The sequence below is a fragment of the Notothenia rossii genome (assembly GCF_949606895.1).
Source record: "Notothenia rossii genome assembly, chromosome: 3".
Lineage (NCBI taxonomy): Eukaryota > Metazoa > Chordata > Actinopteri > Perciformes > Nototheniidae > Notothenia > Notothenia rossii.
Window position 1 is genome coordinate 12957735 of NC_136901.1, and position 19783 is coordinate 12977517.

At 40.2% G+C, this 19783-nt stretch overlaps 1 protein-coding gene across 11 annotated transcripts in view; it reads right to left on the reverse strand.

Moving 5' to 3' along the window:
• LOC307031177 (inositol polyphosphate-4-phosphatase type I A-like) overlaps positions 1–18951 on the reverse strand; it is a 46290-nt gene extending 27339 nt beyond the window's left edge. For 9 of the 11 annotated variants that reach the window (XM_079668043.1, XM_079668047.1, XM_079668046.1 and 6 more), the window contains exons 1-5: positions 18794–18951; positions 12895–12970; positions 4337–4573; positions 905–949; positions 617–735 (exon numbers count right to left, since the gene is read on the reverse strand). In XM_079668043.1, the coding sequence (XP_079524169.1) occupies positions 617–735; positions 905–949; positions 4337–4442 (270 nt within the window). In that variant the 5' untranslated portion in view covers positions 4443–4573; positions 12895–12970; positions 18794–18951. The remainder of the gene's footprint in view (positions 1–616; positions 736–904; positions 950–4336; positions 4574–12894; positions 12971–18793) is intronic. The other 2 variants (XM_079668044.1, XM_079668049.1) reach the window with 1 other exon arrangement.
• Between the last annotated feature and the right edge of the window lie 832 nt (positions 18952–19783).

Sequence of the window (19783 nt, forward strand, 5' to 3'; positions counted from 1 at the left end):
TAATTGTTACAAAACAAAAATGACCATGTTCAAGTCTTAAAGTCATCCTGAGGCCTTAGTTTTGGTTTCAAATTACACAGCATCATGTATGTGTTGCTTCTTTGGGGCTTGTTTTCATAGACCTGGTTGCTTATTTCTCTCAAATCTGGCAACAGAGTGGGCAGGGCGCAGTGACTAATTGTAGCAGTAAGCTAACGAGTACTGATAAGCTTTATTTTGTTTTGATCCAATGCTGCACAACTGAACTGATCCAATGCTGCTGTGAAAAACAGAAGCTATATCCATGTTGGATAGAATATCCAATTTAAATTAAAAAATAACCTCAAGGGACAACTTGAACGCTTTTTTTCTTTTTTTTCTCTTAATGCATTGCATAAAGATCGGATCGGGAAAAATCGGTATCGGCAAATTGTCAAAATCAAATGATCGGAATCGGATCGGGAGCAAAAAAAGTTAATCGGGACATCCCTACTAGAAATGCTTTTATTCTGCGTGGTTATGAACCGTAACGACAAACATAAAGGAGGTGTAGGTGGATCAAATCAACTCTAGACATTTTGACCAAATCCCTGTGACTTTAAGACATAAAGTGGATTAGGCGTCCAAAGAGTCTGACCTCTATGACCTCTGTCTGGGCGTGTTTGGTCCAGAAGGCCTGCGGGGGGGTGGTGCAGCTCACTGCTACAAAGCTGTTTGGTTTTCTGTCCAGAGCCGGAGTCAGCAGCTCTGTGCACACTGGAGGAGAAACACTGCATGAGCCAAGAGGCGTGAACATAAATTGCAACTGTGTGCCATCATTTTTCAGAAGAAATACATGATGCACTTTATATGACTTATTTTAATGCTGAGGGTTTGAAGTTGCTCTCATCATCTTAAAGACCACAATTGTTTGAATGTTACTCACCCACGCTGAACTCAAGCACAGGCTCATCTGGGTCTTGACTGTTTCCTGGAAATCAAAGTCACGAAACGTTAGATATTAAAGAAAACATTTGGAAATAAATCTGACTTTTTAAAGACTTCTCAAGAGCTGCAGACACAGTAAATGTAATTCGGTGCAGCACGGGTTCATATAGATCAGGAATGGGCAACTTTGATGGTGGTGGGGGCCACATCATTGATGTACTGGCCACCAGGGGGCCGCAGATTCACTTGGAACACACACACACAAAAATGCCATGTGTTGTATGTAATTATTAACAAATATTTGTATTGACATTTTACAATCAAAGGGAATATCCCCAAAAAATGGGAACATCCTCTGATAAGCTCACTAAACAAATATCAGTTCAAAGAAATGTTATTTCATTTTTACAAGTGGCATGTTTGTATTGAAAAGGTTATTAAACAGTGGAATAAAACTATTTTAAACTATTGGAAAGCACGGAAAATGTGTTTGTATTGAGATTAACCATTAAGATGACATACACATGAAGTCATGAACACTAACCCAGATATTAGTCGTCTAACTTGAACCTAAAACACTTGTAGCCAGTCTCTGCATTCCCCTTATTCCACAATAAGGGGAATGTCAACACAGACACCTGTCAGCCCGCACTCTGCTGTTCCTCAGCACCATTCCCCCTCCCTCCCGCTGAAATTATGAATGAAAAGCCTAGTAATCATAGATAACACGGCAGGATCCGTGACAGTTTGTTTTCATCTGATTTCAAATAAACAAAGTCTTGGTTTTAAGAATATTAAACTTCTTTCGCCAAATTCAGATGATAAATACAACTTTTAAGCTTGGAAAAGCATAATTCCAAGAGGCAACTTGACGTCACAGCAGGCATAACAACAGCCGGTGTTTCTTGTGAGGGTTTCCCCGGGAAACAAACACAATACACACAAATCAGGGTATATGCAGGAATCCTGAAGTCAAATTTAATACCTTTTAAGACCTTTTTTAAGACCCTTTCCATACGTTTTAAGACCTCATCGCAACTTCGAGTTCTAACCATTACATTGGCGACACACTTTACCTCACATTTACTATATTGATTGTAAGATAGCACAACTAAACAGAGTGCAGACAGACTACTGAAGCCTCCTTTCCACATGAACTTTAACCTCTCTGTGAAGGTCAGCTTTAATGCAGTATGCTGATTTTTTGCTTCTGTAGACTCTGTGCTCTTCATTCCAGTAAAACTCCTCAGAAACCATTAGAAACCAGTATTTGACCAATAAACAAAACAATTGACAAAACTTTGAACTATGAATTATATCAAACTTTGGTGAGCTTCAGCGGGGTAATGCCATATAGGAGCTCCCTCTCAAATACCCAGGGGTTAAATTGGGCTGGGGCTGTCCGGGGCTAAGCCCTTGCACATAGGACGAGGCTCTGACGTCATCACCCTCACACATTTGTCATATGTTTACAAAAAAGGATATATATGTTAAGACTTTTCTCGTTCTTAATATAGACTATATTAGGGTCTATATGTGTTGACTTTACTTTAAAATAGCAGATCTCTGTGACCGGATATAGTTTGGCTTAGACTCCGGCCCCACGAGGACGCATACGTAAAAATGCATACGCAAGCGCAAAAAAGTATTCCGTTCACACGCATTCGATTCATTAACGTGTCCGTTCACACTAGACCGCTGGAAATGCTGGAAACGATGTAGTACATTAACAGGCCTGTAAGTGGCGCTGCTGCCGCCCGAAATACACCAAAAGCAGCGAAGAAGACCCCGGAGTATGGTTGCCATGGTTGCCCTTCTGTTTATTCTCCGCGTTGGACGGCGTGTTCTCCTGCTGTATATCTCTCAGGTAGTCCACCAGCAGATGAAAAACACCCACCTCTCCGCCTCTTCCAAGGAACGAGGGGACCGTGCGGCAGAGTTTCCGTAAAAAAAATGTTCCGCCGGTCAACATGTCCTTTAAAGTTTAAATCTTCCGTACAAAATTAGAAAAGTGCCGGTCAGAGGTCTTCTTTGTTATTTATTGAGCTCTAAAACAAATTGATAACGACTCCCTGTATAATAATATAATAATATTTAATAAATGGTGCCTGCCTCTCTTTTCCGCCCCCTCTTCTGACAGCCCAGCAGCAGCAGGAGACGTGGGGAGAGGGAGGCGGGGCTATTTCATCGTTATCATAAAATTATCATATAGGGCTTGCACACGGAGCCGTTGGACCCCCAGAGCATTGCGTATGCCGGTCTACCCACCTTGGGACCCGTTATCGTTACCGTAGTCATTTAGTGCCCCCCCCCCCCCACAGAGCGGAGCAAGGCAACAAAACTTAAAATAATAAGCAGCATTTTACGGCGCGTTATGCATGGGGCCGCCTTGGGGGGTTTCCCGACATGTCGTTTCAGTCAATTAAAGGATGTTTCATGTTGTCGTTACTGTGGACCTTCTTAATACCTTGGAAAATGCCGTTTAATACTTTTAAATACTTTTTAAAAGCCTTAATTTACGCTAAATTGATTTATCAACTTTTAATACTTTTTAAGACCCCGCGAACACCCTGCAAATGCGTCACAGATTATTTCGCGGTATTTGAAATCATGTACGCAGCTCGCAACGTAATTAGGAGTCTAGTGGACGGTATAAGTACTACAAGTAAAACAATTTTTTTAATATTTTTTTTTGAGGCCGCAAAAACAGGAGGTGGGGGCCGCATGGGGCCCGCGGGCCGCCATTTGCCCATCCCTGATATAGGTGATAGCAATTAGACCACCAGGTTGAAAAGAGAAACGATTCGTCACACTTTGATTTGTTTAGAATTCTCCTCTGAGCTATAAGCAGTGCAGACTCTTAAACTAACTGGAATATCTACTGGGATACGTTAACGTATATAACATTACATCACGGTCCTCTGGACTCATTATGGTCTGCTTCAGGGTGGTTCACTGTGGTTGAAGAGGTGACCTACAAGTGTAATACTCTGTGTTTGTGAGAGTCATTTGAAATGTAGTGATGCTGCAAGTGGCTGAGAGAAAAGCAAGACTCTTTTTTAACACTGGCCATCCCTTGATAGTGTTCAATTATGAAAGTTAATTGAAATGATGCTTTTTTGTTTACTCAAAGGCATTTACATAGTTTTTAGTATTGTTTTATTAGTGGTGTGTATAATTCTTTAACAACATCTCCATTAAGCGATAGTGACTATAAACAGATGAGTTCATGAACTTTATAGATGTTGACGCATAAATGAATAGTAAAAACGTATATATATCTAATTTAAAATATAATAAGACTTCAGGCACAAGACAAAAATGTATCTGTAGAATGTCCTACTTTTCTCTTTAGATTTAGAAATGTAAATACATTCGTGTTTTTGAATATTTTTTAGACACAATTTCATTTTCAGATGCTGCTCCTCACCAGCGAGAGCGAGTCCGATCATCTCGTTGGACAGCTCGAAGGTGCTGGCCCGGTACACCGACCACGGCCTCTGGGTCCTGGAGCCGAGCTTCCGGACCCCCGCCATGCCTGTCCGGGAAGAGCGGGCGACGGCAGGAGGCCTGAACACACACCCTCACACACACGGTCACACACTCCCATGTGAGGTGCCCCTCTTCCTGCGCAGATCCACGGCTGCTCCAGAAAGCAGTGTGTCCTCTATGAATAAGAGAGAGGACATTAGATTTAAAACAACATGAAGTCAAACAGTCTTATTTCTTGAAAACAATCAAGCAGGTTTTCAGGTGATGTTATTAGGTTAACATTTGCTTAATCCCCTCAGCAGCCTAAACATTTTGTGAAGTTAAACAAAAACAAAAAAATGAGGGCATGTGTGATGCTGAGCACCTTCTGCCTCCTTCAGTGCTCTGAACATCAGCACGTGTAATGTTCAGAAAATAAAAAAGTTTCTTGCTTCAGCAGTTTGTTGACTTGCGTGTGCGTGTGTGTGTGTGTGTGTGTGTGTGTGTGTGTGTGTGTGTGTGTGTGATCCCATATAAAACTTAGAATTTGCATTTTATGTGGCTATTTATTCTCAGAATATCATGACGTTGCTAGGAAACTGTAGGTTTTTCCTTAGGTCCTCCGCATTATCTTTTGTGCTTCTGCATCTCTTCCTCCTCATGTCCTTTGCCCTTTTTTGTCGTTACGTCCATCTCTCGCCATCTTCCTCCCTTGCCAGTTATTTTCAACAGAAAACAGTTTATATTCCCAAATTGAAATGTATTTTGCTCAATTTCATCGTAATCGTCTCCCTCCATACCCGCATGAAGGCTTTATCCTGTCCCACTCTTTCGTTCTCACCTGCTTTCGTTCTCTCTGTCCCATTTTTTGAAGAGCAATTAGCCTATTTGCAGCAATGGGACAGTATCTGACAATGGTCTAGATACATATAGGTCTATTTTTGGTACATTTGTGCTCTTTTTATAGTAGAAAATGTGTTAAATAGATTCTGGTCAATGTTGTTAATAGCTCATGCCAGAGAGTTGGCATACATTCAATGAGATTCTCAAAATTAGTAGAACATTGATTTGTTTTTTGTTCTCCTTTTTAAAAACAGACCCACAGAGTGATCCAATTGTATTTGTGGTTCTGGGTTAGTGAACTAATTAAATGGAGGAGAAACTGCCTGATATAAAGGAGAGCTCCAATGTTGCAGTTATCTGCGTAAAGGATCTGTGCATGTATTTGTTAAACATGTTTACTTGTTCCTGCCTGAAACAACAAAACTGGGATCGACTGAAATGTAAAAATGCAGGGGGAAAATGTAAAAGCATGCACTGAATGGAAAATCAAGTTGTTTGTGCAACAGCATGAGCTGTGACAGTGCTGGAGGCCCCACAGACACTCAGTCATCAGCCTGAAGGGCCTTTTAGCTAATCGCTGAAGTGTTGCTGAGCGGTGACACTGGCATGTAAACAGAAAGTAGTTCAACAATTAAATGATAGCTTACTAAAAAGGGCAGGAAAGGTATAAGGTTAATAGATTATGATTTTTACAAGATAGGTTAGTGTCAGCTAGAGTTAAAGGGAGTTAACCCTGAATATGCCTTCATTCTGATATGTTTTTAGCTAAGAAATGTCTTGCCTTCCTCACTTCTATTTGTTTCTTTTTATCCATGTATAGAGTTATTTACCGATGCACATTGACCTGTCCATTAACCTTAAATGTAACTGCCCATCCTTGCATGCTTATACAAATAATCCGATCTGTGAAAACAAAATAACCAATATACAGTGGGGCAAAAAAGTATTTAGTCAGCCACCAATTGTGCAAGTTCTCCCACTTAAAAAGATGAGAGGCCTGTAATTTTCATCCTAGGTATACCTCAACTATGAGAGACAAAATGAGAAAAAGAAAAATCCAGAAAATCACATTGTCTGATTTTTAAAGACTTTATTTGCAAATTATGGTGGAAAATAAGTATTTGGTCAATAACAAAAGATCATCTCAATACTTTGTTATATACCCTTTGTTGGCAATGACAGAGGTCACACGTTTTCTGTAAGTCTTCACAAGGTTTTCACACACTGTTGCTGGTATTTTGGCCCATTCCTCCATGCAGATCTCCTCTAGAGCAGTGATGTTTTGGGGCTGTCGCTGGGCAACACAGACTTTCAACTCCCTCCAAAGATTTTCTATGGGGTTGAGATCTGGAGACTGGCTAGGCCACTCCAGGACCTTGAAATGCTTCTTACGAAGCCACTCCTTCGTTGCCCGGGCGGTGTGTTTGGGATCATTGTCATGCTGAAAGACCCAGCCACGTTTCATCTTCAATGCCCTTGCTGATGGAAGGAGGTTGTCACTCAAAATCTCACGATACATGGCCCCATTCATTCTTTCCTTTATACGGATCAGTCGTCCTGGTCCCTTTGCAGAAACACAGCCCCAAAGCATGATGTTTCCACCCCCATGTTTCACAGTAGGTATGGTGTTCTTTGGATGCAACTCAGCATTCTTTCTCCTCCAAACACGTCTAGTTGAGTTTTTACCAAAAGGTTCTATTTTGGTTTCATCTGACCATATGACATTCTCCCAATCCTCTTCTGGATCATCTAAATGCTCTCTAGCAAACTGCAGACGGGCCTGGACATGTACTGGCTTAAGCAGGGGGACACGTCTGGCACTGCAGGATTTGAGTCCCTGGCGGAGTAGTGTGTTACTGATGGTAGCCTTTGTTACTTTGGTCCCAGCTCTCTGCAGGTCATTGACTAGGTCCCTCCGTGTGGTTCTGGGATTTTTGCTCACCGTTCTTGTGATCATTTTGACCCCACTGGGTGAGATCTTGCGTGGAGCCCCAGATCGAGGGAGATTATCAGTGGTCTTGTATGTCTTCCATTTTCTAATAATTGCTCCCACAGTTAATTTCTTCACACCAAGCTGCTTACCTATTGCAGATTCAGTCTTCCCAGCCTGGTGGTGCAGGTCTACAATGTTGTTTCTGGTGTCCTTGGACAGCTCTTTGGTCTTGGCCATAGTGGAGTTTGGAGTGTGACTGTTTGAAGTTGTGGACAGGTGTCTTTTATACTGATAACGAGTTCAAACAGGTGCCATTAATACAGTTAACAAGTGAAGGACAGAGGAGGCTCTTAAAGAAAAAGTTACAGGTCTGTGAGAGCCAGAAATCTTGTTTGTTTGTAGGTGACCAAATACTTATTTTACACCATAATTTGCAAATAAATTCTTTAAAAATCAGACAATGTGATTTTCTGGATTTCTTTTCCTCATTTTGTCTCTCATAGTTGAGGTATACCTAGGATGAAAATTACAGGCCTCACTCATCTTTTTAAGTGGGAGAACTTGCACAATTGGTGGCTGAATAAATACTTTTTTGCCCCAATGTAAATGTGTGTTCATTAATGTGTATTATCAGTCTCCTCCAGCTCTGTGTAATCAGGTAAAAGCCTGGAGGACAGTTGATTTGCACCTCTTTTGAGCTGAGTCACCGGTATTAAAGAACCCTCGATAAGCATGTTTACCAGAAACACACACACACACACACACACACACACACAGACTATTTCCGGACTATGACCGGTAAAATATGCTGAAGACCGGCAAATCTAAATCTCTCCAGTCAAAATAATTTCCCCTTAGCGCAATACCGCATCAGTTGCGCCACTTATGTTACAGACAAAAGAGTATGTGACAGACAAAAGAGTATGTGACAGACAAAAGAGTATGTGAAAGACAAAAGAGTATGTGGCAGACAAGATTAGTATGTGACAGACAAGAATAGTATGTGACAGACAAGAATAGTATGTGACAGAGAAGAGAGTATTTGACAGACAGGACAGTCAATTCTAATGTCTAACACTTAATGTTGAGAAAGAGATGTCCTGTATGGGTTGATTGTGCGTTGATTTGTTGGTAATGCCTCGGGGTTCCGGTGGGCATGTAAACAAATGCATAATGCTGCGCTATACTTTACGGCCTCACCCGGTTGCATAACAACGCTTATTGTTTAGGTGTCCTTTAATAAGCAGGTAGTCCTATCATTAGCTAGAACTAGCTAGATCTGATCGATATGGACATAAACGCGAGTAAAGTCTAATCTGACGGGAGAGATAGATCAGCTGCTGCTGACGAGTCGACACGCAGCTCTGCATGATCACATGCAGCAGTGAGAGGTTAGAATATCACACGTAGCTATTTTAATTACCTCTCAAACTACCGTAACTAGTTATAGATATGTTTAGTTTTACAGTAAAACTAAAACATATCTATAACTAGTTCATGTTCAGTTCATGTACTCAGTTCAGTATCATGCAGCTGGCGGATCCAGAGTGACCCGACAGTTTTACTGTCGGGTCACTCTGGATCCGCCAGCTGCATGATACTGACGGGCTGTCAGGAGAAGGAGAGAGGGCTCCGTTTATTATTCCTGTGTTATTTAGTGGGAATGCTGTTAGTGGGAATGCTGTTAACTGCATGCTGTTAACAGCATTCCCACTAACTGTTATTCTCCGGACGAAAAGTTTATTATTCCGCCGGTATTTTGCTGCGCTTCTTCTCCCGCATTGAACATCGCAGAAACTCCGTTCAAATATCAAAACGTTCAGCTCGGTCGGGAATCGATGGCCATTATTTTTCTCATTCATAACTTGCATAATTCCAGAGATACATCCCATAATTCATTAAATTGTTAACATTGAAGTCAATGGAGGAAATCTTCAGACTTCAACAAATCTTCATGCGATTCAACTGCTAACTGTTCATTCATACTTTCACTCAGAAACCTCATTCCATCTTTAAAATGTTACACATCTTTCTGACATTATTCGTGTAAAACAACTTTTAAATCTGATTCTTACTTTTAGAGGTATTAAAAATTGTTCAGACCTTGTTTTAGAGGTTTTCTTCAGATTTTAACATTAACTAGAGTGCATGGTGTCACAGCTAGAGGGTAGAAAATCTTGAAATTTGCCTTCATATATTTTTTTAAAACTGCCATAATTCCCAAACCCTACTTTCCTGAGACATAATTTATCATGACAAACGTAGGAAAACATCTCGTAGCTTGAAAAATGACAAATAATTAAGCAAAAATAATTAAAGAAAGTGCCTCTTGAGGGCATGAAGTGACAAAAACGTTCAACATGTCTCCATTGAAGCCTGTTGTAATTTCAGGAAGATATTTCCTCACGGTAGCAGCCGCACACCTTTAGTTAAACTGCCAAAAAGGCCACATTATTAACCCGAAAGTACACAAAAATTACACTTCAGATACTCAACTTCCTTGACATGCTTCACGTTTTAAAATTTCACAGATATCTGTTACGGTTCTTCCACAAAACGTTCACATGTAAGAGGTTTATCTCTAATTCAGAACAATGGAAACCTTTGATCTCTGCACACCTCGTTAGTTCAACTATAAACACCTGTGTAATGGAACACGATGATGTCATCGCTCCAACTGACATGCTCAGAGCAGCAGACTTCAGATAGCAGTGTTCAAACAGTCCAGCCGTGAAGACATCTACGAGACAGTTTTGAGATTTCTTCAAATGCCGTTGCCATGGCAACACAATGCTCGCCTTGAAACACGGTTTTCTCATAACTTCAGTGAAAATACTCCAAACAGCCCAGAACTTCACAGGTTTGGTAACAATGCAGCCATCAACGCATCTAAGCGTATTATGGGATGTCATCAAATGCCGTTGGCATGGCGACAGATCATTCGCCATCAAGTTAGTTCAGAAGTTTGCAGTTCAAATATTCTGCTGCTTTTCCAAGCCTTTTTACTTTATTTTCTTCTCTCATCACACATTCAAGCCCCGAGTGTTCATGTATCATTTCAATCTAAATTCTTCACTTTCTTCTTACACATTACATTTCAGCATAGCACTTTAGCGTCATATTTTCAGCATAAAGCATTCCCACTAGCAATTTCTTCAGGAATTGCATTCTCTAGTTCTAAATCACTGTACAATTTTGAATAGTTAATCTACTATAATTAGTTTGTTTAATATTGAATCAAATCAATGTTTTAAAGCTCAATAAATAACAAAGAAGACCTTTGACCGGCACTTTTCTAATTTTGTCCGGAAGATTTCAACTTTAACGGACATTTTGACCGGCAAAAAAATATATTCTAACAGGAACTCTGGGCAGTACAGCATAACCAATAAAATGCAATTCAAATGTATACAATTTTCCTGGCTTTGATACTTGCCAGATGCATTTTCTAGAAGATTTAAAAAAAAAAAAATACTTTGCAAGACTCAAACACATATCTTACACACCTCCAGCAACAAGTGCTAGGAATCAGTGTTTTTCTGAATGTTCTCCAGGAAAAGCCAAATATCAATGTATCTCTGGTCTTTGTCCTAAAACCAAGAAGGATATTTCCAGTCCCTCAGCCAACTGGAGTCACTTTTTCCACTCCTGAAGCCAAAGAAACACTATTGTTTGAGAGGGAATTAAGTCACACTCTTCTTCCAAGTTTCCTTATCGAAAATAGGTTCTTACACATCAGTCCGCACTTTTTACGGACATCTACTTCCGGAACAAGTTTGTAGGTCCAAACTACAGAAGGATTATCATCTACATCGCATTTGCGCTTGATGTAATATAGTTTACCGAGCTGAAATCTATGAAAGTCATAAGAATAACATCACTTTTCTTCATCATGCATCCTCACACTAACACCATCCTTTTGTGTTTGACCCACAGCAGATGACAGACACTTCAAATCAATTAGGTAATTTGGCAGGCATTGGAAATGTACTATCTTGCCAAAAGTAAAACAAAATCCAGGCATCCAACAGGAGGAAGTGGTCCTCTTCTCTGGCAGCTCAGAAACTCCACTGAGGGGAAAAAGCCGCCATATAAGGCAGCTCCAAATGTAGCATGGCGTGTGTGTGTGTGTGTGTGTGTGTGTGTGTGTGTGTGTGTGTGTGTGTGTGTGTGTGTGTGTAGGTTTGTGAGTCACATGAATTAGTGCACACACACAGAAATCCAGGCCAAAGATCCTGACACATAAAACCCCAATCCAGGTTTCATAAAGTGGATTTTAGCTTATTAATAGGGGAATAAACAAGCTTCTTTAACTATTGAAACTTTTAAGTAAGTTTTATTATAAACACTTCAAATATAAAAAGGACTATCTATGATCTGTTTTGTAACACTGACCCCATAGGACCTGAAATACTCATAACCTACCCTAATAGGGATGAAAGCATTGGTGATAGTGGTCCCATTTTGCTTCATTCTTCTTACTTCACATATTTAGCTTTGAGTGAACAACAATGCCTTTTCGAGATCAAACAGGTGGCTTTTCATTACATCATAACTTGCTTTCTTTTAAATCACAATTACCATTATTAAATTACTTAAATAATGCAATTTTAGTTGTATGCTCATTAGTGTGTAAATAATCCATCTACAGTCTTACCCTGGAGATAAGGTTACCAAGGAGTTCATCTCAAGTTTGAAATAAGCATGGACAACATGTCCTTAAAGTACTCAAACAATATTTGACTGTAACTCCTGCGCTGAGAAAGACCATGTGATGCAACTGAACGGAAAATTGTTTTTTAAGGTCAGGGATAAACTTTTACTCTCTGTTTTGGAGAGCTGTGATGAATGGCTTGTTTAAGTTGGAGGACTCACGACTCAATTCATCAGAGCAGAGACTTCCAAACATTGAAGCGTGTTGTGAAATCCGATATTTAAAGACATGAGAGGGTTAGCCACTTATAGCAGACTGTATCCTGTATGAAAGATCATTAAATGTAATTTATATGAAGATCATGTAGGTCCTAACACAACGCCTTCTGATTTGTGAGGCGATAGGGAGAAGTTACAACTTAAGTTGAACTCTTAACACCCTTTTGTTTGCCTTGCAGGCTGTGCTCACATATTATAAGCACATGCATGTGGTTGTGTTTGAAGCTCCTGTCTTGGTTTAAAGACACAGAGGGTCAAAGTGAGACAGAGTGTGTGAGAGTGAGTCTCGCTCACCATACATGGTGAAACCCAGTTGTATAGCTTCCTCCTTGCTAGGAGGCCTTTCACACACTGGAGACAGGGCATCACACCACACGTTTCTGTGTGAGAATGTGTGTGTCGGCTCGCATCTCATAGCTATGGACTATGCAGCAGATGGGGACTGACCAAAGCTAAAGCAGCACTTTAGAAACAAGAAATACATGTAATAATAACTTAATGAATATAAGCGCAGTAAATGTCAACAGATTGAAACAGATAGAAGTGAAACTTATTGCTATAGGGACGATTATTGTCTTGATTATTCCATTATTTCTTTGGTCTATTAAACATCCTAAAACTGTAAAATGTGTCGATACCAGTCCAAGATGACGTGTTCAAAGCTCTATGAAACAGTGAGGGTCCTTTTTCACTATATTTTGATATTGTCTAAACCAAACAATTAGACGATTATGCAGTATGTTTTAGTTGCAGTCCTGGTAATATAATATTCTGAGGGTTTATTTCCTCACTGATCATTTTCTACTTACAGTTTATTAATGTGGTGAAGGAGAAGAGGAAGTCAACTGATCCAGGGTCGTTGAGGATGAAGCAGAAGTTGACAATCTGTGAAAAAACAGTCGTTTTACATTTATTAGTACGAATTCTGTGTTTGCAAACTGTTAATCATGTCTGGTACAATTCATTAGAGGTGTATTGTATGTTTGTCCACATAACTGCATCAAAAAAAGTGGGACATGAAATTGTTGAGCATCGGTTGTTGCTCACTTTCTACAACAGTAACAGAAATAAAAACAAAAGTGTGTTTCAGTCAAAAACAGATTGGCCCCAAATCACAGTGGGGTTCCTTATTTGTCAGTGTGTGTTTGTGTGTGTGTTCAACATTCGAATAAAGCGTGAATAATTTCTTTAGAGGGACGGAGCAGCTGTAGCCCTTTCACATGAAAATGAGCATCGCCCACAGCCTCAAACACAGGGCGTGTGCGTGTGTGTGTGTGTGTGTGTGTGTGTGTGTTCGTGTGTGAAACGGCGTCTTGCTCAAGTTAGCATCACTTCCTTCTGTTGTTTCAGGAAGTGTCTCTAAACGAGTCACTCTGGCTGACAAACAGTAACCTTCAGTCAGATTTCTGTTGTACTAACACCTGGCTGCACATTATTATCACCGTGTGCTTTGAGCAGTAATGGAAGAAGTATTCAGAGCCTCTACTGTAAAGATGATGTAAGAAGAGTACAGATACACCGTCTTAAGAGTATGTTTTTGTATTATTTACTGTGTGTGTATGTAAAAGTAGGATGTGACCTGTTGTATGGAAGGACAGATATGTGTCTGCCTGTTTCACATCACAACGGGGCAGAACAAAGATGTTACTGCTCTGATATCCTGCTACACTTACTGCACTTTCTCAGCCTTGATGGAAAAAGGGGAATGCCATACACTTGTTTCCAAATCTCTTACGATTGGTGTTACACAAGATTAACCTGAACACCCACATCTAGCTTGGCAAAAGGACCAGGTAGTTGGTGTGACACGGCGTCTTTGTGAAGCTGCATTTATCATTTCTTTGTTACATTAGTATTTCACTGTGAACGTTTAGATAACATTCATTTGTGTTCAATTTGGCCAGTTAAAGATAACTACAAGGAGGTCAAGAGTCAGAGGTCAATGGGTTTTTCTCACTAAGCGGATCATTAAAAATGTATACACTTTTATGGGAGTGTAAAAAGCAGAGGGGTCATTTTACAGAGTAAGTGGCTTATTTTACTTGACAGGATCTTCACCTACATTTATTTTTCAAATCCCTTTTTGAACATATTAAACCATAATAACATCTGCATACTGTACATCTGTCCCAGGCTGCACAAATAATCAAAGTAGCAATATTGACTAAGTGCCATAGTCAAATTTCATGCATCCTACATCTGTCCCAAACCAAAAAACCTTTAATGACTAACTTCATATGAGAGAAGATACAAAAGAGGCTACTCAGGAAGCGCCTGCCTGTTGATTTACATTATGACAGCATTTTGAATACAAAAAGTAGACCACAATGCACCTGCATCCAGTTGTAGTAAAACAAGTCTCTTTGCATGGTACTGAAATTGTTCCACAGCACAGAATGCGTTTGTAAAACTAGAACAGCATCTTTTCCCTCTCAGCAAGAAATGCCACTATTGGTTGAAAGATGACCTATTAGCATACAGCATGATTGTGCATTTTCTCTCTAACATCCAAACGAAGCTAAGATGTCATCCTCCCGACATCAGCCCAGTGTCAGAGTGATAATCCGGGTGATGTCTGTCAAAATGCCCGTCAAACAGATGGCGGTTCACACACACATACCCGAGGACGTCTGCTGCTGATGGATGTAAACAAACTCACGCTGCAGACGGCGTCACGAGGCACAGAGACTACAGCCAGCCCACTCCCTCCCTTCTTCCTATTGCTCTCTCCAACAGCTCGCTGCTTCTCAAACGTGCACGCCTATTAACTCTTTGTGTGCCTGGTCTGCAGCAAAAACAGCCTCTTCCAGTAAGGATTGAAGATAGAACACTTCATAACAGCCGGATTTAATGCAGGACTGTTGCATTACTTTTAGCCTAGCTTTGCTGGTGCCAGCTTCTAGACAAATAATAACTTTTAGCAATCATTTTACTTCCTTTCTTTTACAAAATGCAGCCAAATGTTCAACAATGTAAGTAAGGCAAGACACATGTAGATACTTCCCTAAGAAGGATCATCTAAAACTGTCAAAATATTGATGTTTATCAGGAACTATCTTAGCATGGAATCAGGAAACAAATATGGCTTGATCTTACATCAGGTATTTATTGCAGGGGAGACGGATGTTACACATAAGTAGCAACTCATCACGTTGTTTGCCATGCCCTCTATGTAGTGTCCTATCTTTGGCAACAACACACACATTGCTTTTGAGGCCTCTCCTTTCCCCCCCGATGCTCATCAATATTTCATTTGACTGTTTCATGAGAGCTCGCAGTATCAGCGACTATCTGCTGGTCAGACCTACTGAACTAAACACTCCTAAAGAGACGTTATGCTTTTTTTACTTTAATAATTAAGCATAAAAAGGCCACATTTGAGGCAAGGAGAAGAAACGTGTGTCTTTTTGACTATAGTCACTTTTGTACTGTTCTGTGTAATGCTTCCGGAGTTTAAGTTGATGAGAATGATGAGTTACAGGCGATCTATTTTAAGTGAGGAGAATGACACACACAACTCATCATCACTGATCTGATTCCCCTCGTTATGTCAGCTTTGGGCTTTCTCTTCCTCCATCTTTCAAAAGCAGATGGGCAATAAGACACAGTCGGCTGTAGATGCATGGTATGACGAGAGCAAGAGACAGATCAGGAGGAATCCACAGGAGTCTGCTCGACCCTCGAGAGCTGAGGGGGAGAGTTTGATGAGTCACCACACACACACACACACACACACACACACACACACACACACACACACACACACACACACACACACACACACACACACACACACACACACACACACACACACACACACACACACACACACACACACACACACACACACACACACACACACACACACACACACACACACACACACACACACACACACACACACACACACACACACACACACACACACACACACACACACACACACACACACACACACACACACACACAATGTGATTTCATATCAAATCATACTTCATCAACCAAATCAAACTGCTCGATAAAGCCAATTACAAACAGAGGTCACTACAGATGAGATGAATAATCAATATGACGATACAAATTGAATTAATCGGCAACTATTTTGATTATCCATTTATTGCTTCAAATCAGAAATGCACTAAAGTGAAGTACATTATAATCAAATGTTAGTTACATCAATATGTCTCTAAACAGCCTAGTTTACACCGATGCTAGTAAAGCCTGACTCATGAGGTGTTTGCCTTAGAACTGCAACTCACGACTATTTTCATTATTATCTAAGGAAATATCAATCTGTTGATTTTTGTATAAAATGTGAAAAAGCTCAGCAAAGTTTCTTCATCATGAAGTTGCCTGTTGTGTCCAAACTACAGAGTAACCCCCAATAAGTACTTCATTACAAAAAGTAGAACATCCTCACACTCGAGAAGATGGAAAAAACAAACGTTTGGCAATTTGGCTTAAATGAATGCTGCCAGTGATTGGCTAGACAGAAAAAACGATATGGATAAGAACTGGAAATGATGAATCATATGGAAAGGGTCCCAGCTGGATTCCTAATGGGATATCTGAGCAAAACTATGTTTCTTACATTATTCTGGTATAACTATGAAACAGCGGAGCCACTTGTATCACTTCCTCCTGCATTTCTACATAAATGATTGCTATCCACTGTTTAATTTATGCAGGAGGAAGTGAACATAAATAGGGGTTTCCAAGAATGGAGTAAATGGCAAATAGACACTGCACAACAAAGACGCATATTTACTTTTTTTAATTAGGTTAAGGGGTCTCAAAATAAGTGAATGCCGAGTTGAATAAAGGGTTAGGAGGGAGGGAGCCTACATGCATAGCTGTCATAAGTATGTTATAATCCCCTAACATATGACTATAGACCAAGCTTGGGTCAGATGATGACACCTGAGGCAGCTCTACTCTCTGAACAAAGGCGGGCAAATCAGGCTAAAAGCTTCCAAAGCTTAGATTTCTATTAGGTCACATGCACAGGGGCGTTTCCTGGACCTGGAAGCATTCGGGGCTTAGCCCACAGTGGCGGCGGCAGAGATTGTCTTTTGGGGGTGCTGTGGGGTAGCTTGACGTTTCATAGAGGGTGCTCAAACATTTAGGGTATCCCATTAAGGTACCGGGCACTACAGTGGAATGTTCTACAGCAACACTCCCCGAGCACAGTACACCCGCGACTGTTACAATGAAGGCTCGATAATCAGCTCACGGCCTATAGGTGTAAGCAGGGGTCCCCATCTCCTCTATGGGGGTCCGGATGCATTCATGCTCCTCCGTCAAGATTTTTTTTTAATATTGAAGTTAAAGCATTAATCTGGTGCACTTATCTATGGATACATTTCTCAACACCCATATGAAACAGAACTGTAAACACATTTTCTTTTTCTTTATGGATATTTGACAAAACACTCCCTTTTTAAACTGTATTCTTGTTTCAGTTTCATATAGATACAAACATATGATTTAGGGCTTTAAATACACAATATCAACTTGACGAAGGTGGCAACAAAAAACTGTGTTCATCACTAACTCATTGATAAATACTTTGATTTGTAAAATGTCAGAAAATAGGGAAAAATGTAAATCCTAGTTTCTAAAAGTCCAAGCTGATATGTTAGTTTCTTGTTTTGTCAGGAAATAAATAAATAAAGAGTACCCAATGTGTAGCAAATACTTTTCAGTAAATCTGATAACCGATAAGTTGACTTATTCTAAACTAGACACAACATTGCTGCCATTTGCATCTTTGGACAACATCTAACCCTCAAGTTTGTTGGTACATGCTATACAAAAACTCCCACCTGAAGCCACTTCCTGAATTAAACTTTCACAGACAGGGCCTCACTTAAAGCCCCTCACTCTCTTCCCCCTTAAAGAGCACCATCAGCTCTTGGAAATCGATGACCTTGGCTCCTGCACAGCGAAACTCAAAACCACTGTGATGGTCAGGAGAGACTGCAGTGAAATGTGTGGACAACATGCAAAACTCACATGTGCACATCCAGTCAGAATGCAGCGCACACACACACACACACACACACACACACACACACACACACATACGTCTGAGCAATAACCAAATGCATGCATGTGTGTGTGTGCAGGGTGATTTGCAGGCTAAGGAGCAGCAACATCACTGCAATGTCATAACATTAGCATGTCCAATCATGCCATGTGAATAACTATGTTTACACAAACACACACAGACACACACACATACACATACACTTGAAGGAAATTGCACCCTTTCCTACCTAAGTTATGTAATACTGGCAGGAGCAGTATGTCACAGGCTGTCACCTGTCTGCGACACACAATAACCCACTTACACAATATAATACATAAAGCTAGGGAAGGTTTTCCATATTAAAATCACACTTTACCCCGAATATGTAGCCCTTTTCGCTAAATGTTAGTTGGTCTTAATAGGTCCTGTCATGCACGTGGGCTAGTCAGCTGTACTTACATTCTTTCTGTCCATGTTTATTAAGTTACGGGGTAAAAAAACACGCTTAAAATGTGTTCAGTTGATCAACATACGTAGTTACAAAACTAGATAAAGCTACCGTTTCCGAACTTACTGAAACAACGACAAAGCTGCAACACTTAGCTCTTTAGGTGACCATAGCGGTCATTACGGGACGTATTTTTGAATTAAAATTAACTCTAAAAGTCGACACTTACCTATGCAGTTGCGTTTGGTGGGGAAATTTATTTTTTACTTGATAAAACCACAACTGTTGTGAGGTGTGTGTCCACAAACTGCCGCACTGTCTCTCTGCTTCTTCTGGATACAGCCGCAGCGACTGCCGTTGGCCACGCCCCCTGCGTTTGCACGTTGCTGTCGTCATCACGCACCACGTAGACCTTTTCAAAACAAAAATAAATGTTATTTTAAACCAACCTTCTTTTACATTATGTGTTTTCCAATTATAATGCATTGTATACGCTGGAGTTAAAGAGAACAACTCAATAGTAATATTATAAATACCCTCAAATTCTTGTTTATCATTTCACTGCAAGAAATGCAATATCATGGGTACATATTCATCCTTTCATTAATTTAATAATATTAGAGGCTGCTAGCAGTAGGGATGATAGGTATTAATAATGATTGTAATCAAAAATGACATTTTTCAATACCTGTGGGAGAGCCACTGTTCCAAAGCATAGTGGCCTTCTATTGCCATCGTGTGTGCTGTAAAGGGTATTACAGGTTTCAACCACAATTTGCCTTTTAAAGCTGTGCATAACTCTGCTGTACAGTGGCAAGAAAGTGAAGTGAACCCTTAGGAACAACCTGCATGTATGTATACATTTGTTCTAAAATGTGCTCTGCACCTAAGTAACAATAATGAACGAACATAATCTGTTTTAACTAATAGCACACAAATGATAATTTTCTTGCATTGCTGATTCAAGGCCTGGACAGTTTGCCATCCTTAACAGAACAATTAATTCTCAAGATTATCAAGATATCCTGCAGGATGAAGCTCAGCAGAGGTTGGCGTGTGAAGCAGGACAATGACCTTACATATTAAAGTAAATGTAATACAGAATGGTTCAATTTTAATGACCAATTCCTGCATAAAATCAGGAAACTCCAAAGGGTTCACAAGTCATTAACATGGGAAGTTTCATTGTGTCAACTATTAGTAAATATGTTAAACTGAT